The following is a 22,600-nucleotide window of genomic DNA, read 5'->3' on the forward strand; positions in this document are numbered from 1 at the left end:
GTTTTGTTAATATTTTATTAAAATCACCTACAAAATTATTACAAAAGAAAAACAATGTTTGGCAACATGATAACCCAGAGGAATAAAACATAACTGGATTTGAACACAATAAATTAAATGTTGACCATAATTAATTAAAATGTCTTCAATCAGTTGAAACCAATAAAAATATAAACAGCTTCATATTAGAGAAGTTAATGAGAAGAAATGACGCCGACGGGAGGAAACCTTTAAAAACCTGGAGTCTGATCATGTTTCTGTTTCTGTGCAGATGTAAATGTGAAATAAATAAACGGTGTTGGTGTGTGTGTTATGAGTAGAAGGTGAGGACACTCTGGTGGTTTCCTCGGACCAGCAGCAGCGGAGGAAGGTCTTTGGACAGCGTTTCCAGCCAGCACATGTAGAGGGCGCTAGACACGGTGCCCTTCCTGGCCAACGGCATGCTTCTGCTCACACACACACACGCACGCACGCACACACACACACACACACACACACACACACATACACACACACACACACATACACACACAAATAATCATTTATATTAGAGCAATTTAAGATTAAAATATCCCAAAAATATCTTAACTTTGAAATCACATGCTTATATTTTTCAAGAACTTCTAAAAGTACAGCTAAGGAAGGAACAATCTTACTAGTTTTAGTACTGAAATGTGATACGATAAAGCCGAAAGCATTGTAACATAATTAGCAGTGGTAGGCACACTTCAGCTAATGCGCTAATAGCAAAGCTAGTTTTTTATTCAGCGCTTTTGCATTTTTGATAACTTTGAAAACATGTAGCGCACTTAGCTTCCCCTAAATACATTTTTACAGATAAAATACTTTTCTGTTTTGTAAACTCTAGCTAATGAGCTAATAGACTAAATTAGATTTTCCTGAGAAATTCCAAGGCGCTAATTTACATGACTGTTTTATAAGTCATGTAAATTATGCAAGTGTGCACTGTGGCACACTTGCTGTACATATATTTACATATACATATCTGCATTTTTTAATCTCTGTAAGGACTGCTCTTAAGTTGCATTTTATATTTTACAGCACTTTACAATTTGTGGCATTTTATATTTTATATTATTTTATTTTATCTACAACTAGTTGTTACTGTGTCTTGTCTTTATGCTGCAATTGCGAAGTAATTTCCCTGCTGGGATGAATAAAGTACTTCTATTCTATTCTATTTTGGTTGAAGGTTAAAGTGAATTTGAGCTAATGTTTCATTTAATGCTTCAGGCTTTTTGCTAATTTTGAAAAGCATTTGCTTAGTTATACTTTGTAAAGGTTTTGCTAATAGTGGAGCAAATTTTACATTTAGCGCCTTAGTTTCTACTAAATTAGCTTTTCAAGAGAAACTGAAAAGCACTAATTTACTTGGCTGTTTTGTAAGCTTTAATAAAATTACACTAATCTGCTAATAACTTACCGTTTTTTTTTTTCCTATTTTATTTTTGAGCATTTTTGTTAAGTTTGAAAATGTCAAAATTAAATTGGTGCTCAAAGGTTGTTGCTCACGTTCAGATATAACAGGAATTAAAGTTAGCATGTTAGCATTAGCTCCCGCTAAATATATTGTTGGTATAGCACTTTAGCATTAGGAGAACTAATGTTTATAATTGGTGCGTTAGCTTTGCGCTGGCATCAGGTTTTTTGTAACAAGTGGAATAAATGGGTTGGATTCTCTCATAGGAAACTGAAGGAGTCCTTACACCACAATTAGCTTGGCGCTGCTGGAGTGCTCCTTCAGCAGCTCGTTCAGTCGGATCTGACGGCTGGTCTGCAGGAGAAATTCATCTTTGTTTCACTACTGAGTTCAGGTTTTTATCAGGATCGCTGTGAGTGAGAAGGGAGAACCTTGGCTTTGTAGAGCTCCAGCTCGTTGTCGGTGATCCTCCAGGGCTCCTGGGCCTTCAGCCTCTCTGCAGCCTCCTGCTCCATGTCATCCTCCTTCAGCCGGTACGGTTCGATCAGCTCCTTAAAGCTCAGCTTACTGTCACAGCAAAAACACTGTTGGAAATATCTCTAAATTATGTCTTTACAACACAGTTAGCTGCAAAACATGAGCTACATTTGGTGTCAAAATGAAAAGGTTTTGCTGAGATATATTAGCTTTTAATTAATATGGAACAGGCTGAGACTGCAAAGTTTCCCTCACCAGGTGTTTTGATTTAGATTTAATATTTTTTATTACTGAGCTCTTGGTTTTATAGCAGAGATTCATCAGTAGAGTTTCCATTGAATCAGAGGTTTGGCTGTCTGTCAACCGGAGGAGGCAGAAGACTGGGGTCTTACTTGTGTTTTTTGGGTTTCACGTTGATGTCTCCGAGAACATTGATGTCAGAGAAGTCGATTCTGAACCTGCTGAGCAGCGTGGCCATCCTGCAGAGACGAAGCAGCAGATTGGAGCGATCGGGACAGAAATCCTGCCATCTGGACTCGGCTGGACAGAAAACGGCAGACGGAGACTCACGCTCGGCGGTCGTGGTCGATCCGGTTGATCTTTCCACCGATGAAGACCCGGATCCTGCAGTCGCCCCATTTGCTCCTGTTGGTCAGCAGGTAGGGGATCAGCAGAGTCAGACCTGCAGGAAAACACCAGAAAACAGGTTGGTTTTCACTTTAACAGGATTCTCTCTGTTCTTCTCTGATTTCTGGTATTAAAAGGAATAAAGAAACATCTGAACGGTTCAGTAACAGAACTGGTTCTGTCTGAATGTGGGTTCATAAGTTTGGTGGAATAATTTTTAAAATCTGACCTCCGTCGTCAAACAGCCACCAGACGTCGATGGTTCCCTTCCCCTGTTTCTTCTTGAACATCTGGCTGCTCTCCAGCAGACGCTGGTCAGTCAGACTCAGAGGATTTTTGGTCTCTGTGGCTGCAGAGTAAAATATTTAACATCTAAATGTGAGAATCGGTGGTTAAAAGCAGCAGTTCAGGTTTCCTGTACCTCTGATGATGAGCGGGCTGCTCTGGTTGCTGTGGGTTTTGGATGGACAGGAGTCCGAGTCCGAGTCTTTAGCCGGACCGACGGAAATCAGAACATCTTTGCTTTCCTTCGGCGGTTTCTCACCGGGCGACAGCAGCTCATCTGCACATTAAAACACCTTTGTTTCTGACATTTCCTAAAACTGAGAATGAATTTCAGGATGACATATCTGGTTCTTTTTATGTTTCATATTCTTGAAAAAGCTGGAAAGAAGAACTGAGGATATGAATTTGGAGAAAACGACGATGTCAGACGTTGAAAACTGACATATTTACAGTAAAAACACGGAGGTACCTTGTCCTGGAATGTGAGAGATGTCCAGACCATCCATCAGCCTGAGGATCACCACGCCAAACTGGAGGTCAAACGCATCACTGCGACGTTTAACAACAAAACTTTGTCACAAAAGATTCATGGAATGGAGAGAAAACTGGAACAGAGACTAAAATATTCAGAGACATCGCGCTAACGTATGACGCTTATAGACAACTACCACTTTTCTTTGACATAAAACATGCAGGTGACCAAATTATCCTGCTAGATGCTAGCCTATCCACGGCTGACATTAGCATATGCAAGGCTAATGTTTATATATAAAGATAAGATACTTTATTAGTTTCCTGTAGGAGAAATTTGTCTAGAAAGCAGGCTATCCAAGGCTAACACTAGCTTATCATGCTAACGAACAGCATAAGAAGTAGGTAATGCAGCAGATGACCAGCCTAGGAAGGCTAGTTAGCCTCTCCAAAGCTAATGCTAGCCAGTATTCTCCTTCTCATTTGGCAGTGCTGGTCGATCATTAATCAGATCAATATCTATCTTTGGAACAGATGTAGCTTCCTGCCACCACTGGGTGGCCAGTAGTCTTAATCTCGGCACTAAAGTCGCTCCATACAAAGGGAGTCAGTTGACTCGGGTAAATGATTGGTGAGACCCAGAACTTTCTGGAGGAACCGTGTTTCCTGTTTGGATCTCGATTAGGATCAGGGAAACGAATGGACGGATATTTTTGACGTTCTTAAAACTACAACATTTAGATTGTTAAATTTTGGCCCTCACTGTATTGTGTTGATGTAATTCTCCACGTCTCTCATGTTTCCGTCGCTCCAGTTGTTTTTGAAACCCATGACCAGCGTGTTGGGCTTCAGCCGACCCAAACCAACCGCCTGGAGCAAAGAAGTCATCATGGAGAATCTTTTAATTTAACTTTAACGGCTTTTAATTCACAGATCAGGTCTGAGACCAGTCTTTATACCTGGAGGAGTAACTGCGCCCCGTGCCTCAGGTTGTCTGCAAAAACTGGAGAATAAAAAGCCTTGATCCGTTTTTTAATCAGCCAGCGTCGACACCGAACGTAGTCCTGGGAAAGATCCTTGAAGTTTGGCCACCGGGAAACCTGGAGGAGGAAACAGAGACAAGTTGGAGAAACTGTTGCATGAAACTGTTGCATGAAACTGTTGCATGAAACTGTTGCATGAAACGTTCCCGCAGGACGCTGAGTGCAGTTCGCACCGTCCTGACGTGACCGCAGACCATGAGGCTGACGTTCTTGGTGAACGAATGAACCAACTGCAGCAGCGCCGGGCGGGAGTTTGGGTAACCGGCCAGAACCAAACACTGCGGCCTGAAAAAGGAAAGAGAGAGAACGCATCAAGGAAGAAACAGCCACGCTTTTGGTGAGAATCTGTAAAATTTCTGAGGAAAACCTGAAGTTTTTGACGTGGTCCTCGACACTGGACAGGTTGAGGCAGTGGGTCAGAGCCTGGTTGTAGATCAGAGCCTGAGTGGACGAACCCCAGTTCACATCTACAGGCAAAAAACACAGGAGGAAACAAATGCAATGCAAGGAAAAATATCAGTGATCCGATTTGAGCCTGGATTTAGACTTCAACCAGCAGGAAAATTCAGCTGCAGTAGCCACTGTTTAACCCACAGAGGGCAGCACTGAGACACTTCTAGGCTTAATATTGCAGAATTAAACAAATTTACACAAAAATGTCACAATTTGAACAAACACAAAATCCTTAAGAATCAATTCATCTTCAGAAAAAAGTTAAGTTAAGGTTTAGTAGCGTCATGGTGGCACTGCAGGAACAGAAAGCATTTAATAACTTTAATTAGTTATCTACATCTGCTATTGTAAGATTGCATTTTAATGATTTGATCACATATTGTGTTATATTTAATGTAGCTATTTCATGTTACATTCATTTAATCATTTAATGATGCATTTGTTCATTTAAATTTGTCCCTTTTGGCCCTCCATACACATGCATACGTCTGGCTTCTGGGATGGATGGATAAATGTGAGTTAAACCAAACTAACATTTTAACAAATCTATGCTGTGTTTCATTCAACTAACCTCTAAAATGACTGATATGTTGAGATTTTATATTATTTTTTCATTTGGGATTATTATGACATTTTTAGTGTAGAAAAAACACGAGAAGCATTTTAGAGGCTTTTGTGTATTTTTTCAGAGATGTTCCCACTGATGGTGAATATTTACGTTCTTCTTCTGTGGTTTTGCCTGGTTCTCACCTGGTTTCGTGTATCCAACGTAGATGTAGAGGGCGAGGATGATGAGCAGCGTGACGAGGGCGGCCCACCAGTTGATGACAAACATCACAATGCAGCACAGGACGGCCCCGGCCAGAGAAACCCACATGTTGTAGTACTTGAAGCTAGGGCGCCACCCTGTGGAGAAACAGGGAGTCAGCACACCAGAGCGATTTCTGCAGGAATAAAGTTTGATTTTATGGATTTAACCTGGAGAGTTGGCCAGGGAGGCATGGAAGACGGAGAAGTTGATGAGAGCATAAGAGGCCAGGAAGAAGTTGGAGATGATGGGAGCGATGATGTTCAGTTCGCCTGGTCGGACACAAACAGATTGGTTAGCTCTGTGTTTAGATATTTATTCTGTTTTTATCTGACAGGATGAAGCTCTGCTGCCCACCGATGAGGATGAAGGCGAGGCCGATGCAGAAGGTCAGGACGTATCCGCGCAGAGGCTCGTTGTTTTTACCGTAACCCTTCGCAAAAATCCCCAGACCAGGATAGATGTTGTCCTTACAGAGAGCCTGGAGAGCCAACAGCTGCTGTTAGAAAATACATCTGGGCCTTCGAGTTTTATTCACATTATTTATTCATTTAAGAAAGAAACAAAATATGAAAAGAAAAAATGGAAGTGAGGACGACAGAATACCTCTTTTGCACCTGATTTGCTCCATTTTTATGCTTTAATTGTCATTAAATAATCAAATAAAAGATAATAAAAAATTCTTAAAGGTCAAACTGCCCCACAAATGGTGGCATTTTCTGATGAAATATTAATAATATAAAGCAGACAGAGATGGAAAAATTAAAGAGAATGGAAATTAAGTAAAATGCAAAAATTATATACAAAATCTAAATGTAAACGTGAAATATTAACATGAATAAAAGAAAAAAGAAATTAAATGTAAGTAAAATTAAGCAAAATAAAATATAAAAAGAATTTTAAAACATTTGTTAATCTCTAAACTATTTCAACAATGAATAAAAATAGAAAAATAAAAAAATGGATAAAATTTCTGTTGAATAGTTTAAACAAAAAATACAAGAAAGTAAAATGAGACAAAACAAAATTAGACAGAACAAAATTATAATAAACATAAAAAAATACAAAATGTAAATAAAACATTAAATTAAACACCATTAAAACCTGCATTAATTTCTAATAAAACAATAAAATGAGATAAATTATACATATTACAAAGGATTAAAAAAAATACAACAAACTCAAATTGTGGATAAAATAAAACATTTTTTATCTGACCTGGAAGACTTTTGGTGCGCTGACCAGTGAAGCTAAAGCTGAAGACAAAGTAGCTGAAAAAATCCCTGCAGTGATCAACGGCCCGAAGTACGACACCATACTCATCACCTGGACACACACACACACACACACACACACGCACACGCACACACACACACACACATAAAAACATTTATCCAGAATTTCTCTTTTTTGTTGATCAGACCTGAGAAACATTCAGTAACAGAGGCTGATGGCCTCCTGACAGCTGGGATCACAGCCGGCCCAACATATATGCAAGCTAAACGTCTGGACCACCAGGGGGCTCCAAAGAGCACCAGCTAGCATAATAAAATATATATATTGAAAATAACATTGGATAGTACAAACTAAATGCTATTAAACAAAACCAAAATGTCTACCTTGTTTTTATAGTTGGTACATGTATGATAAATTAATACTGTATAACATGTCAAACTTGTTAACTGACTGTAAATTTAATGTTTATCAGCTGATGTTACTTACAAATAACTAAAATAAAATGACACCCTTAATATTCTGCATCTCAAAATCTTTTTTGTTTTTTTTGTTTTCTGCTCTCATAAGGTTAAATTTAATACATACATACAGAGTAGTGTAGAAATGATAAAGTATGTTGGTAAGGGGGAGTTGGGGCCCAGAATGAAAATATGCTTTGGGCCCCTAAAAGGCTTTTGCCGGCCCTGGCTGGGCTGTAACAGATACTCCAGAGTGTGTTTTAGTTCACAGCCGTCCTGCGGTCACATTAGCAGCAGCGTGGTGTGTGTTAGAGCGTGTTCAGTGAGATCAGTGTCAGCGGGTTGGAAGTGAGCGCAGGCGGCGGCCATAATGCGCTCATTCAGGTCCGACCAGCACCAACCTTGTGACCCAGAACAACGGACACCATTATCTCTGTACGGCTCTCTGCATGATGCTGAGAACTGCTCTGTTTCTAACACACACACACACACACACACACACACACACACCTCCACTCACACACACACAGTCTGAGGGCATCTATACTCCCTCAGCATCACTCCAACACCTTCTAACCAGATTAAGTTACGACAGAGTTTTCTGCAGCAGCAGAGATGATGATGGCGGCCTGGTGTTGGCGCGGCGGCGGCGTGTGGACGGCTGTGACGTGTTTTGGACTCTGGGAAGTGGGACAGCGTTGTGTCCTGACACGGCATCGCCAGCAGCCAGAGAACGATGGGCCTCCAGGGAAAACAATGACGGTGGGTGTGTTGATGCATGTCGCTCTCTGTCCGCTCTCTGGCCTTTACGTAACACATTCCCAAGCTTCTCTGCATCTTTCCTCAAATATCAAATATCTTAGCCGCTTTTCAAAACAGGGAAGACACAAGAACATGTTAGGTGGTGGTTCCCATAAAACATGAAATTACCACATTAGTGACCTATATCTGCTCAGATCATCAACTTCTCAATAACTAAGCTAAATATTTAGGTCCCAGCACTTTATAAATTTAAAGATTGTATGTTGGTTGTGTCCATGTCTTTAGTGCATTAATTTCGATTAATCAGTCACGTAGTTTATAAAAAAAAATAAAAAATAAAAAAAATAAAAGTTAACACAATTAATCGCTTTTTATTCCCAACCGGAACCTTCGCATTCGTGCGTTTCTGGTGCGACCTTAAATCTGGCGCACAAGCTACATCCACAAACAACAAGGATAGAAGACGAAGCTGCTTCCTCGGCGGGTTAATTTCTGCTTGTAAAACCGATCCGACGGGACGTTGGAACAGCCTGTTGCTGTGTTAAAGTTGTGCTAACCGGAATTAGCCTACTAGCAAAGCTATTCAAGCCCAAAGTAGCATCAATGCTAAAGTCCACACTGCGATGAGGTAATTACACCAATTAACTTGATTAAAATGGAGGGATCGTCCTGCCTGAGGTGTTTCTACCTGGAAGTCGTTCATCAGGCCGAACTGGCAGCCTCCTTCCTTGCAGATGGAGAAGTCGTAGCCCAGCGTACAGGCGGCGTCGGTGCAGTTCACCGTGTCGCTCACCGTGTCGTTGTGGTCACCAGTGGCATCTCTCACTATACAGGAACCTGAGACCAAGAGAAACAACAACAACCTGGCCTTTAAGGTACATTTAATCTGAATTTAACTTTGATTTTTAAACTAAAAGAGTCTTAAAAAGAATGTAATACAAAATATACAAATTCATTATCCTAGAAGTTTTTGCAATAAATGATAATATTGTTGTTTTGAGACCATTTTCATGTAATATATTGATGGTGGCAATAATAATGCAACAATACCCTCTAATAAGGACAATGCAACTGGAAGACATTTTAAAAATCCAAAATAAAATAATCAGATACAATAAATAATATGGAAATAACTTCACACAATCTAAACCATGAATAATATGGATTATAAGTTTCTAAGCAAAATTACATTTAACAAGATATTAATCAAATTGGAGCTCATTTTAATTCAGCATGCAATTAATTGACTAATTGCTTATTGCGGCGTGCTTAAATATAATAACTTTAAGTCTAGCTGAACATTAGCTAAAATAAAACAATATATATTTAAATGAACCTGTAGAAAGGGCAACAGCCACGTAGGTGAGGCCTGTGATGAGGATGGCCAGCAGGGTTCCTTTAGGGATCGCAGACTGAGGGTCCTAACGGCAAAGAAATGAAAATATTCACTTTTAATTAGATTATTTTATGAAAACAAAACCAGAAAAAATAAAAACAAGTTGATCCATCGTTTTTGGGGTCCCAACACAGAACCCTGAGGAACACCAGATATTTTATCTGACAGAAAGACCTAAAATTTCTATCTAAACTGATTCTGTATTTATTTCAGGCGGTAAAAACGCACAGCGAGGTCACCAGAGATGTTGGCTCCTGCTAGGATCCCAGTGGCTGCAGGGAAGAAAATCGCAAACACGGAGAAAAACGTCTCTTCTTCTCTAAAATCTGGACCGAAGTTCTCAAAGAGGATGGCAGCTGAGAAACAGGACAGATAAAAAAGAGTAAAATAAAATCTGGAGTAAGAATTTAAGAGGATGGTTAGCATGTAGGATGTAAACTGACTGTGGTAACCAAAGAATCCTTTGGGCTCTTTGTTGTCCACCGGGATGAAAGTGCCGAGGAAGTAGTTAGCGATAGCCGCTAGCAGGATCACCAAGAGGACGATCTGAGCCTGATGGACCCAGAGAACAAAAGGAGTAAAGGTTCATTTTAACGTCTTCCTGGTTCAATTACATAACTGCATGAACAGAAAGCACTGCAAACTCAAAATATCACCAAGTATTTTGATCCTCTTTCTAGTGCAAATATCTTACTACACTTAAAACAAAAGTAAATGTTCAGCAACATATATGAGCTTGTTTAAACCCAATAATTCATTAATTTTGATTAAAAAGTTCTAGTTCCACTGGCAGATTATTTCATTTATAACCAAACACTTTTCACATGTTAGAAATGAAATAATGTGCGAGTGGAACTAGAACTTTTTCAACAAAATGAAGGAATTAATGACTCAAAATAAACTCCTATGTTGCTGAAAAATTATTTGTAAGTTAATTTTGTCTCTTTTGAAGTGTAATAAGATATAGACTTAATGAGTTTATGATGGGTTTACCCAAAAAAAGATATAAAACTTAATTTATGTCACAAACAAAATGTTGACAGATTCCTAAAGGAAAAAACTTTATAAAATGTTTATTCTGTAGGAGAACGACTGTCAGATTTCAAGATGCTCCATGAACTGACTACTGAAGACATTACTGTGAAAAGAAACAAAACATGCACCTTTGGTGAATCTGTAAAAAATAACAACTTTGGTTCATCATTTCTAATGAATTAAATTTATAATTTCCTGTTTTTTCAGAGTTTTCTTACCTTGGCTTCCCACTCCATCCCAGCTACAGAGATTCCCAGCAGCAGGATGACGGTCAGCGTCCCGACGATGCGAATGTCATTCAGCTCATCGGTCATCAGAGCGTCGACATCCTGCAGCGAAGCAGCAGGAAAATGTTTAATTTCAGGCCTAAACTTCATCATCAGGCAGGTTTTAAAATGTTTTATAAAGTTCTTACACTGAGCATCACAACGACCGTCTCAGCAAAACCCACGACGTACATGGCCACCGCCACAGCGTTGGCGAAGGCAAAGATGAGACCGATGGAGCCTCCGAACTCTGGACCCAGACTTCTGGAGATCAGGTAGTACGCTCCCCCTCAAATAACCATTAATACGTACATATGACAAATACTGTTGCACAACAGCTCATGAATTAAATCTTATTGTTTTTATTAAGGATTATCGTAACAACTTTTACAATATTTTGTCTGATAATATTGTATCTCCTAGTATATAATATAATGTCTTTATTCTGTTATTCTGTCTGGCCCTGATACTCAGTCATGCAGATCTTATTTATTTTAGTCCTAAAATTAGAGAAAAATCCACGTATTTAATCTTAGACGTGGTTAAAACTGAATCTTTCCCTCTGTCTGCTCTGCTGAAACCGACTGAAGTTTTCCTCCTGCTGGTCGGTTCCTCACCTCCGCGTACGAAGCCGTTGGTTGCTATGGCGGAGGTCGACAGGCCGGTGATGGTGGTGACCAGAGTGGCCATGAGGATGATGGCGATGGTGAGTCCTGGTTCACAAAAACACCTGAACCGTTAAAACCCTGAACAAAAAACGCTCCTTCACTTCACGTCCAACATCTGAGAACAAAAACCAAACTGGATGGGAGGTTTTCACCCACCGATTCCAGCCTGACCAACGATCCAGGACATCCTGATGAAGAGCATCACTCCCCAGATGTTCAGCATGCAGCGCACCTGCAACACGTTTCTGCAGGTTAACACCACCTGACTGCCCTCAACACGCAGCGTATCTGAGACTCCGTCTGTCATCACCCACCAGGACGCCCTTCATCCAGCCGAACTTCACCGCTCCTCCCTTCGCCTCCTTCGCCATCAACGCCGCCGCCTCCTCGGCGGCTGACGGCTCCTCGCTGTTGACCAGGCCGTCCTCGAACGGCTCCTGGAGGGAGAAGGAATGTCAGGAAAAATATCCAGGTAAATGAAGAAAGTGGGTCAGAGTTTCAACGTTTGTTTTCTAAATCCTTCAGTGGTTCTTTGGTAGGAGGACGTATCAGAAAAAAAGAGTCGATTTCAACCAAAAAAACTCAGAAATTTTGAGATTAGTCTCAGAAATTCACTAGAAAAAACTCATAAATTGTTCCATTAATCTTAGAATTTTTCTAGAAAAAATAATGAAATTTCTGAGTTTGAAAAGTTGAAATTGTGATTTTAACCTCAGAAATGTTTTAGACAAAACGGGAACATTTCTGAGTTGTAAAAAAAAAATTCTAACATTTTGAACTTTTGTAAATTTTCTGAGTTTCAAAAGAAGACAGTTTGTTAGAAAATGGGAGTTTGGAGAATAATCTCAGAAATGTTCTAGAAAAAAAGCGGAAATTTCTGAGCTTGAAAAGAAAAGTATTTGCTAGAAACAAGTCAGAAATTATGAGATAAATCTCAGAAAATTAATTAAAAAAAGAGAACATTTCTGAGGAACCATTTATTGATGTTTCAAAAAGTGAAAAGATTATTAAAGTTTATAAAACAGAACAAAGACCAGAGTTTCCTGGTGGTTTGGCTCTGTTGACCCTGTGGGGCCTCCACGTTTACAGCATGGACGGTTCTAGATGGGGGCCGTCAGGGGCCAGTGTCCCTGTAGAACCAATAAAGGCGTCAAGTTTGTTCTAATAAAGATTGGAGTCTAATTTGACAGAGCAAGTCACCTAAAACTACAGCTGAAAAACCACAAAGAAAAGAGTTTTAATTGCTTTTGACAGTCACTCATGTTTTTAAGCTTTAATGCTTTTAAAACTAAACAGATTGACTGTAAATGCTGATTTTTGTAAATGGTGCTGTCTGTCTAAATGTATCTATCCTAACAGAAATGAGCCTTTTTGTTAAAGTCTTGACTAGAACAAACCCTGCGCCTTTATTTCCTCCCAGTATCAACAGTATTTTGAAATGTTAGGATGGTGAAGAACCTGATGGTTGTTAAGCTAAATGAGGCTCCATGTTTGTCAGGCCTTCAAATCTCACTGATAGAAAACTACAGCAAAGACAAAAGAGAAGAAAAGAGTTCCTCTCTGTCACAAACAGAAACATGAAGTTTTTTAGCCGAGTGTTCAGAGGTTTTTATCAACAAACTTTCCCACTGAGTCTGGTCTGAAACAAAGGAAGACTGGTGGAGGACCCGTGATGCTGTGGGCCAGTTGTTCTTCCCAAGGTCCTGTTAGTCAGTGGCATGAACAAGTAATTAAAAAAAACAAATGTTAGCTTCTGCCAGAGATCTTTAAAAATAATCTGTTGGTTCATTCAGCTGTAAAATCAGCAGGGAAATGCCACAGACTCAGTTTTTATTCTCTTTGGTATTTTTTCATCAATAATTTATCAGATCAAAACTTATATTTTACAGGTTTTACAGTTCATTTGACTTTATGTGCAAATAAAGTCAAATGTACTGAAAATGATAAGGGACACTGAACAATTTTTTTTTAACAATTAAAACATTGAAAATCATAATTCAGAGTTCGAGTCTTCGCTCTAATGAACCTCTAATTAAAATGACTATGAACATAAACTGATTATTGTTACTTTATCAAGTTCGTCGTGCAGCTCCGACAGCGACGGTCTGGTGAGTTTCTCCCCGAACGGCGCCGCGGTCTGCCGGTAGAACTCGATGTTCGGTACCGCGTCGATGGTGTTGTGTCCGAAGGTCCGCATGTAGTAGGTGTTGGAGTGGGAGTCTGAGACGTGGGTCTGCCCGGTGCCCGTGGAGTGGAGGCTCACGGAGTCGCTCTTTGTCGTGTCCGGCTCGTGGAAGACATCCGGCGGGAGCCCGATGTCCGCGTTGGGGCCCATGCCCGGGTCCATGAAGCCCACCACCTTGAAGCGGCCCTTGGACTCCTCTGGAGCCGGGGCCGCGGCGGAGGAGCCCTCCGTCACCACATCCACCTGGAAGCGGCTCTGCGCGGAGCCGCCGGCCCTCAGCGACGGTTTCCTTTCTGACATGATTCAAACGATAACGGAGGAAACGTTTTACTGCTCCGAACTGGACCCGGCACTTCACAGGCACATCGTCCTACAAGCTGAGTGGAAACACAAATCCGATATGAAACGAATCTAGAAACAATATTTTCTCTCCTGCTGAGCTCCGGATGGATGCGCCAGGACGCACAGCGGAGATGCGCAGTCCGTGCGTAAAGGACACCGAACTCTGCCGCAACTCTGCGTTTTCCTCCCTCACATGATGAATCAAGAGCCTTATTGAGATGAGTGTGTCTCCTCCTCCCTCTGCGCTGCAGGAGACCTGAAGAGGAGGGGATGAAGGCCATTACGCACCAGAACAATCAAATCAAAACAAAACTAACTTACATAACTGCAGAAACAACAACAATTTAACTTTTATTAAAACGTATTTCTACTTTTAGCCTTTGAAACCGGTAGAAAATGAGAATATTTCCCATATTCTTTAGGTTTGGTGCGCAGCTCTGTTCTTAACAAAGCCATTTGTTATCGGTGACACACTGAGACATTCACACAGATCCGCGGCGGGATTAGCATACAGAGAACAACAGCCGCTTTCTGCGCCAAACACTGAACAACAAACCCAGCAGGCACAAACCTGCGCACAGCTTCTGATTCTGCAGCTAAATTACTTCTTTTACAGTCATTTTATCCCTGAGCGGAACGAATATCACGCATTTTATTATGATTATTATGATTATTATTATCCTGAAACAGTTAACGTTTCTGCTGCACAGTTTTAATTCTCCTCAGTTTGTGGTTTTGAAGGTGTTTCTTTTGGGAAGCACCTGTTGATTCAACCCAGAGAAAAGAGTCACGAGTCAAACAGCGACATCTGGTGGTTCAAAGTGGAACCGCAGGAATGATTCAGCTGTTAAGAGTCTGAAAATTATCCGCTGAAATTTCTATTAAAACCAGAATAACAAATAGGATGAAGAACATTTTTATATTCCATTTGGTTCTATCATCTCCTTCTTAAAGACGTGTTTTAGTTTTTAAGGAATTGTGGATATTTACAGTTTTCCAGATAAAGATTTAAATACTTCAAATTGCAGGCAGGTAAAAAATAGTTTTGATATTCCTGCAGAAAAATGTCTGGAAGATCAAAATCCTTCAGAAAATATGGAAACAAGTTAAACCCATTTTCCTTTTTATTACCAAACTTTAACATCCTGACTGATATAAAACCTTAAAATCTGCACATTCTTTAACTTTTTCCTTCATTAGCTCCAGTTTTCTTTAATTTAAATCTGATAGGTAGTTGTACATTTCATTTTGAGAAATTATTAACTATATGTAGAAAGTTTTCCTCAAATTTTTATGCAGCAGGTTTGTTTTGTTGGTAATTGACCAGATTGTCAAATTAAAATAAGGAGAATAAATGAACCCAGGTTTTTATTTTTATTTTTTTTTTTGTTTTAGTAAAGTATTCATGGATCGCCTCAGGTTAAATATTCTCCAGCTGAGCAGAAACGGATCATCAGCCGGTCAGCAGGAATTAGGATTGACCCTGGAAAGAATCACAATCTCCAGGAAAATCCTCCTCAAACAGCCGAGGATTAACGGGCGAAACGATAACTGGACCTGCTAATCATTTAGCCGAGTTCGTCACTTCGGCCCGAAGCAGCTTCTAATAACCCACTTTTTATCCTTTTTGCTTTCAATCAGATTAAATTAAATTATTAATCTGGTAAATTTCTTCAAGAAACATCAGCAGCTTCTTTCCTTTAATGAACATTTTGTCACCAGTTTTTAACTCTTATCAGTTCAAGAAGCAGCAAACGGTGAAACTACAACATTAACTTAAAAAAATTGACAAATTGCAACAAAATAAAAAAAAACATTTCATGAATAAACATAAGTGGTATGTATATTTAACTGCTTTAAAAATGTTCACACCGCTGGATGTTTTATTTTTGTAAAACATTTAGCTCTACTAAATCCTGAAGTCATGTTTAATATTTTAAGCCTCATTTTGTAGAAACTAGTTTGAATTTTGACATAAAAAGGTTTTTTGTTTTAGGAATATTTTTGTTGACAAAAAGCCAAATTTAGTTGATTATAATTGAAAACAATAAAAACAGCAAAACATCCAAAAAGGTGAAAAACTTTTGACTCAAATCAAATCAAATGGTCCCGTTTCCAAAAGCTGTGAAATAAAAAGGTTTGAAACACGAGAGAAAAATGACAAAAATTCACTTTTATTTAGAAAACAGATAATTAATTCACAAAATGAATTCATTTCCCCAAAATAGCATTTATTTCTCAATATGTTTAATAAATCACAACAGTTTAATGCATGAAAAAAATCAACCCAGTTTTTGTCTGCACATGTTAACATTCAGTCTTAAATGTTAAATAATTTGAAATACAGTGAGGTGAAAACATGTTTGAGTGAAACACTGAATTAGAAAAACACAAAACTGAAAAAACAACCTAAACTCTGAACCACAGGGATCTGAAGAGATTCACATTCAGCCACTAGAAATGTCCAAAACCTTGAATAAAATCAGGAGAAAAGCAGCTCAACACGGGTCAATTAGACACAATCATTTCCAGACGATGTTTTAAAAGTTTTCTGGGTTTCATGCTTTATTAAAAAAAGACGTAAAAACTTTGGTTATTAGTAATTTAGCAACCAATTCTTTAATGCTACTGGCTGCTAACTGTTGGGTTTTGTGCTTAGGTTTGTTTCCTCTGACAGTTTTCTTTACAACGTTCGTTTATTTTGCCATTTCCTTTTGGAAAAAATAGTGCAGTTGTTTGGCTCTAATATTGTTCATTCATTTCTCATTTTCATCCCTGAAAATAAATGAGAAAAAAAATAAACTCACATTTTTTGATAAAAAAAGGTTTTGTGCTTCTATCCAAATTAGTCTGAGGTCAAATGATCAACAACTGGATGTTACTACTGCTGAAAACCATGAAGAAGACAGGAAGTGGTTGGACGATGGTGGCGATTTCTTTAAATGACTTATTACATGACCAAACTTATTTATGTTTGATTTTAATTGAATTAACTGAATTAATGGAAACACATTAATTACAGAACTCTGTTTTTGATGTCAACAAAGTTTAGCGTACATTTGTAACAGAAATGCAGCTACTGATTCCCACCAGCAGCTCCACCTGTGAAGATGTGTTTTGGCCTAGTCAAAGCCAGTTAATTGTTTGGTTCTGATTGCCTCTTTACAGTCATGAGATGCAGATACTTTTCCTGCAGGTAGAGGGCGACGTCACTGTTAGTTGTTTCTAAAAGTAGGCGTCAGTTTCACTGCCAGCATGAATTTAACAGGAAATCAATCAGTTTACAGTTTGATTAGTTTCTCGGCCGCAGCGGGTTCCCGTTTTACTGCCTGCACAGAATAAATTTAATATTCACAGTTTATGTACAAAGCTGTCAGCAGCTCTCATACTGGTTCCCAGTTCAGTCATGCAGCTTCTTCCAGCAGCCTCTGCAGATTCTTCTGGACCTGAAAACACAGACAGTCTGTCAGGATGATTCTGAACATAGAAACTTCATAAATGATTAGATTCATGTAGGTTAGATTTGATTATCAGTATGAGCACAAAAAGTTATGATGTAAATTATACAATTAAATATTTTATGAACAAATTAACCTGTAAGGTTTGAAGGAAAACATGCCGTTTAGTTAGAGCTAAATACTTAGCTCGCTAGCTCAATATTTAATATGGAGCGAAATATTTAGTTGGTTAGCATTTAGCTTCAAATAAATACCTAGCTTGCTAACTAAATATTTAGTTTGGACCTAACAAAATATGTAGTTTGAAGCTAAATATTAAGCTTTAAACTGTGATATTTACACAGTTTCAACATCTTTTCCCCTGATGACAGATAAATAATCCAGATTACTGCTGTTATTTTTCCACAGTGTAACTGTAGAAGTGATGCTCTATAGACGGGCGTCAGCCTGAAATGTTGATGTTTCTCAGAAACACAAAGTTCAGACTGAACAGTGAGGAGATCGTCTGGCTGATCCACGGTTCTCTGATCAGATCACTGACTATTAATGTTTGATTATTGCCAATCAGAGAGTTTTATCTGAAAAACCTCCCTGCTTTTTTCTCCACATGCAGTTATGTCTGAGAGTTGGACGAATAAAACTATTTCCAGAGGAGAATTTTGTGGATTGTTTGAAAGAAAGAAAAGCAAAATATACAAGAGAACCAGAAGATCAGTCGTTTCCAGTGACGGGGCAGATCCGCTGATTTCTGGAAAACTTTCTTAATTTGAGGCTGCAGATGTTCAGAACCTGTTAATCATCAAGAGACGAGAAACGATGAGATTTAATGGGATCAGGAAGACAAACCTTCTCCAGTTTCAGCAGGTTGATGGTCAGCAGTTCAGAGAAGAGCTCTGACTTCACATCAGGAATCCCAGAAAGAAAACTGCTTCTAGGAAAACACACACACACACACACACACACGCACACACACACACACACACACACACACACACACACACACACACACACACACAGAGGAACATGGGAATCCTCTGAAAAATCCTGCATACATCAGCAAATATCTGTAGTTAAAGATTTATGAACTTGTTTTACACCAAAAGTCGTTGAGAGTCAAAATTAATGCAAACCAAACGTAGGAAAGCATGAATTATCGGACCGATACCGACACCAGTGCTGGTACCGGACCGATGAGTAGAACTGGGACGATGTTAACAAACCAACGTTTATTTCCTCCTTATTGCTGTTCAGTTGGACGCTGGTCGTTTGGTTTGTTTGGTCACAGAGATACAATGTGTGTGTTTGTAGTTATTTTATGTATTATAGACAAATAAAACATAATGTTGGTAAAATTCAGTTTCCTCATTTTAAACACAGATCTCAGCTAAAAGCTAAAAAGTTTTCAAATCATCCAACGTCTTTTCCACACATTTAAGTTTCTCAAACTAGATTAGATTTAAAAAAAATAATAATTAGTTGAAACGATTGAGACTGAAACTCACTGGTGATCCGTGAAGTCGCTGATGGAGCCGAGCCTCGTCAGTTTCTGTTCCAGGGAAACGATCCTGAAGGCCAGATAGCAGGAAGACAGGACCAGAACGCAGACCCTGAGGGAACGGAGAGGGAACAGAGAGGAACGGAGAGGGAACAGAGAGGGAACAAGGAGAGGGCAGGGAGAGAACGGAGAGGGAACAGAGAGAGAGAACGGAGAGGGAACAGAGAGAGGGAACGGAGAGGGAACAGAGAGGGAACAGAGAGGGAACAGAGAGGGAACAGAGAGGGAACAGGGAGGGAACAGAGGGAACAGGGAGGGAACAGAGAGGGAACAGGGAGGGAACGGAGAGGGAACATATATTTTATATTAGCTAAATATTTATTTTTGTAAACTAAATGTAAATTTGTAGATGTTAATTCTGTATCTTTACCAACGGGACCCAGTATTATTGTCTCTGTGTGTGAATGTTTAGTAAAGAAATCAGTGAAATATTAATTAGAATAAAAGAACGACTGAATCTTACAGAAACATGTAGATAATCAGCAGAGTGTTGAGAGAAACGGTTTTCTTGACTCTGCTGTCGAACACGACCTCTGAACCTGGAAACAACCAAAAATATGTTACGTTTTTTAAATTATTTTACTAATTATGATTGTTAGCCACAAAAAACAAGGAAAACTCTTCAGTATCTAGTTAAACCAATCATGTATCTCAATCAAAATCAATATCTAGGAATATGAAATTTGGCTTAACTTAAAACATTTTAGGTTCATGTTTTTTTAATCTAAAACAAAAAAATGATTGTGGAAATGTTTTGTCCTTGTTAATCTATTTGTTATAAACGTCTTTATCAGAACATCCTGGTGAAAGTTAAAATGGCCGACGTTTTTTTTTCTTCTTCTTTTTGTTGGTCAAACCTCCTGACTACAAACATTAAGACATAATTAATGTTTGTTAATTCATTCCTTTCAGAGGATGAATCGGCTGAAGGTTGTTTTCTGTGAACATGTGAGCAGAACTCACTGGACCGGACCGAGTTCTGCGGCTTCTTGGTGCCGCCCTGCTGGTTCTGGTGCTGCTTCTTCACTTTGTGCTTCTGCTCCGGAGAAGACGAGTTCCCTTTTTGTTTCAGTGCATCCAGGAAGTGAGGAATGGGCAGGTCTGTTGGAAAAGGATTTGGTTAAAAACTGAAACCCACAGTGAGTTTTTGTTCTTCTTTTATTTTAATCAGCAGATTGGACTTTTAACGGTTCTGTGATGACAGACGTTCCTCTGAATTACTGATGAAAAGTTAGCAGATTTTTCCATAGAGCAGATTTAGACACAATTCTGCTTCACACACTATTGGCCAGCATTTGCTTTAAAGCAGCCAATCCCAGAGCAGCATTTATTTTCCTGGCCACTGATTGGTTGAATAGGAAAGACTGTGAATGTTAGCTGCATTAATGCTAAGATGGTACCTTAAGATGCATTTTAACGCATTTTAAGGTACATTTGGTGTTTGAACATGGAAATATTCAGTAATAACTGTTTTTAGACAGAAACTCAAATACTTTTTAAAAATACTGTTATTGTTTCTTCTCAGTCAGAAATGATCCAAAAAGTTTTCATTTAAATTCTACTTTTAAATTCTAATAACTTGAGAAGATTTCTGTCTGTTTCATATTTTTATTCAAGTTCTTTAATCACTTGTGGCGTTCCTCAGGGCTGCATCCTGGGCCCACTGCTGTTCCTGAACAATACCATGGTTCTGTGCTACGTTTCCAGTATTTATTTAATATTTTCAATAAAGTTTGGTGTATCAAATTCACCAGGTGTTCAAAGCTTCGCCCAGCGACTCCCTCCCACCTCACCACTGATATCTGCTGTTCGTTGTCTATGTTTTAGTTTTGGAGCATCACAGTCTGCATGTGTGCTATGAATGCTGGGTAATGTGTAACGTAAACAGACACCGGCTATCTTATCGTAGTCTGGAGCCGGAGAGTCGGAGCTGCTGTTTTCCTCCAACTCCTGCCGTTTCTGCCTCACGGCTCCGTCCAGGTCCACGAAATTACCCTGCAGAAAAATTACACACAGCTGAAAACCTCATTCTCATCCTCATCCTCTTCCTCATCATCCTCATCTTCAGGCATGTTGTTACAACTGGCTGCACAAATATACATAAAACAGTCCTTGGCAGGAAAGTCCCCGGTTTGATTCCTGAGTATTAAAGCCAGTATTAGAGAATTTAGTGTTTGAAATTACCAGAATAAAGTCATAATATTAAAACAATGAAATCATAATATTAAAGAAATAAAATCATAATATTAAAACAATAAAGTCATAATATTAAAACAATAAAGTCATAATATTAAAACAATAAAGTCATGATATTATCAGAATAAAGCAGTAAATTATAACACAAGAAAAAAGTCCTAATAATACAAGAATAAAACTGTAAAAATACAAGAATTAAGAGGTAATATGATGACAAAGTCAGATAATATATGAATAAAGTCGTAATAATAAAAGTCATTTGAGAATAAGATTGTAATAAAAATCATAAAATTACTTTTATGACTTTTGTCAGCTAATTTTGCATCTTTATTTTGGTAAAAGTTTGACTTTTTTAAATTAACTTACACTGCAAAAACTCAAAATATTACCAAGTAATGTTGGTCTAGTTTTCACTCGTTAGTGATCATCTTAATAAAAAACTAACTGAGAAGTAACTTTTCAGCAAGTTATGAACTTTATAAGTCAATAATTCATTAATATTGATGAAAATGTTCCATTTGCAGATCATTTCATTTGTGACATGGAAAAATGTCCTGTTATAGTTCAAATAATCTGCCAATGGAACTAAGACTTTTTAAATTAATATTAGGAAATGATTGATTTCAAACAAGCTCCTGTCTGGAAGTTTTACAATCATCAGTGTAAAAAGTGTAACAAGATATCTGCAGGAGAAACTAAAATTACTTGGTCAGATTTAGTGGTTTTTTAAGAGTCTGATGCTCTCTGGCCTTTTTCCTGCCAAGCTAATGAGAAATTAAGGCCAATCTGTAAATAAACTAGGAAAATCTGAATAAATGAGAACATTTATGACTTGAACTCGACGGTTTGGGTTTCCTAACAAGTTCAGGATGGATTAGCGCTGCTACCTCATCAGTAAATGCTTCAATCCTGCTGCTTTAAAAGCTGAAGTCTGATGAGGCGCGCAGGCGGTGATAACTGGTAAAAACTGGTGGATAACTGGTTTGAACTGGTGATAATCTGATAATCTATCAGACGACAATAAACCGGTTTGATACGAAGCAGTGAGACGGACACCAAACAGGCCTGCCAGTGATTCCCTCTGACCTTTTACAGGTCAGGCTGTAAAATGTTGAGTCATTTTGTGACTGTGAACTCACCATAGGAAAGGGGGTCAACAGCGGCGACCTCTGACCTCTGAAGCTGTGTTGAGCTGAGGAAGGAACCGGGCTGTTGCACGGACTCCTGCCCTGTGAACATCATCACAACCAGAAGCTGCAGGTTCAAATATTACGACCCAGATTCGACTCTGAACGTTTTAAAGAGTTAATTTAACGTCAAAACGTTCAAATAAAGCAGCGAACTGAGAGAAATCTGCCAGTTTACATCAAATTATTGATTATTTATTGATAAATTATGAGTTTTCATGTTGCAAGTCAGGATCTCTGTTACACAGGAA

At 38.8% G+C, this 22,600-nt stretch overlaps 2 protein-coding genes and 1 long non-coding RNA gene across 11 annotated transcripts in view; 1 reads left to right on the top strand and 2 right to left on the bottom strand.

Annotated features, from left to right (window-relative positions):
• Positions 1–14,412, bottom strand: LOC122828533 (solute carrier family 12 member 2-like). Its single transcript, XM_044112154.1, has 26 exons — positions 13,495–14,412; positions 11,741–11,863; positions 11,583–11,658; positions 11,376–11,471; positions 10,908–11,047; positions 10,711–10,821; positions 9,901–10,009; positions 9,686–9,813; positions 9,398–9,482; positions 8,750–8,898; positions 6,824–6,931; positions 5,963–6,086; positions 5,776–5,877; positions 5,548–5,703; positions 4,712–4,811; positions 4,518–4,629; positions 4,261–4,401; positions 4,065–4,171; positions 3,300–3,379; positions 2,967–3,107; positions 2,775–2,894; positions 2,489–2,600; positions 2,311–2,397; positions 1,873–2,008; positions 1,728–1,795; positions 1–446 (listed from the first exon to the last, which is right to left on the bottom strand). The coding sequence occupies exons 1-26, from the start codon at positions 13,909–13,911 to the stop codon at positions 311–313; spliced, it is 3,264 nt and encodes a 1,087-aa protein (XP_043968089.1). The 5' UTR covers positions 13,912–14,412; the 3' UTR covers positions 1–310.
• Positions 8,781–20,716, top strand: LOC122828537. Its single transcript, XR_006370243.1, has 4 exons — positions 8,781–8,936; positions 10,700–11,033; positions 11,349–11,898; positions 19,879–20,716. It is a non-coding gene; the product is annotated as an uncharacterized LOC122828537 (long non-coding RNA).
• The window catches only part of LOC122828535 (GRAM domain-containing protein 2B), a 12,515-nt gene continuing 6,022 nt past the window's right edge, over positions 16,108–22,600 (bottom strand). For 5 of the 9 annotated variants that reach the window (XM_044112155.1, XM_044112160.1, XM_044112156.1 and 2 more), the window contains 7 exons: positions 22,302–22,391; positions 20,859–20,961; positions 19,930–20,067; positions 19,430–19,505; positions 18,914–19,018; positions 18,258–18,342; positions 16,108–17,399 (listed from right to left, as the gene is read on the bottom strand). In XM_044112155.1, coding sequence (XP_043968090.1) covers positions 17,358–17,399; positions 18,258–18,342; positions 18,914–19,018; positions 19,430–19,505; positions 19,930–20,067; positions 20,859–20,961; positions 22,302–22,391 — 639 coding nt within the window. In that variant the 3' untranslated portion in view covers positions 16,108–17,357. Of the gene's footprint in view, positions 17,400–18,257; positions 18,343–18,913; positions 19,019–19,429; positions 19,506–19,929; positions 20,068–20,858; positions 20,962–22,301; positions 22,392–22,600 lie in introns of those variants that run through there. The other 4 variants (XM_044112157.1, XM_044112158.1, XR_006370242.1 and 1 more) reach the window with 4 other exon arrangements.

This window comes from Gambusia affinis, linkage group LG03 (assembly GCF_019740435.1).
Source record: "Gambusia affinis linkage group LG03, SWU_Gaff_1.0, whole genome shotgun sequence".
Taxonomy (NCBI): Eukaryota; Metazoa; Chordata; class Actinopteri; order Cyprinodontiformes; family Poeciliidae; genus Gambusia; species Gambusia affinis.

Coding starts and splice junctions, on each gene's coding strand:
- LOC122828533 (XM_044112154.1), bottom strand. CDS start 13,911: ATGTCAGAAAGGAAACCGTCGCTGAGGGCCGGCGGCTCCGCGCAGAGC. Junction 2,895..2,966: donor CAGCCCGCTCATCATCAGAG/GTACAGGAAACC, acceptor TTTACTCTGCAG/CCACAGAGACCAAAAATCCT. Junction 2,398..2,488: donor ATCGACCACGACCGCCGAGC/GTGAGTCTCCGT, acceptor TCGTCTCTGCAG/GATGGCCACGCTGCTCAGCA.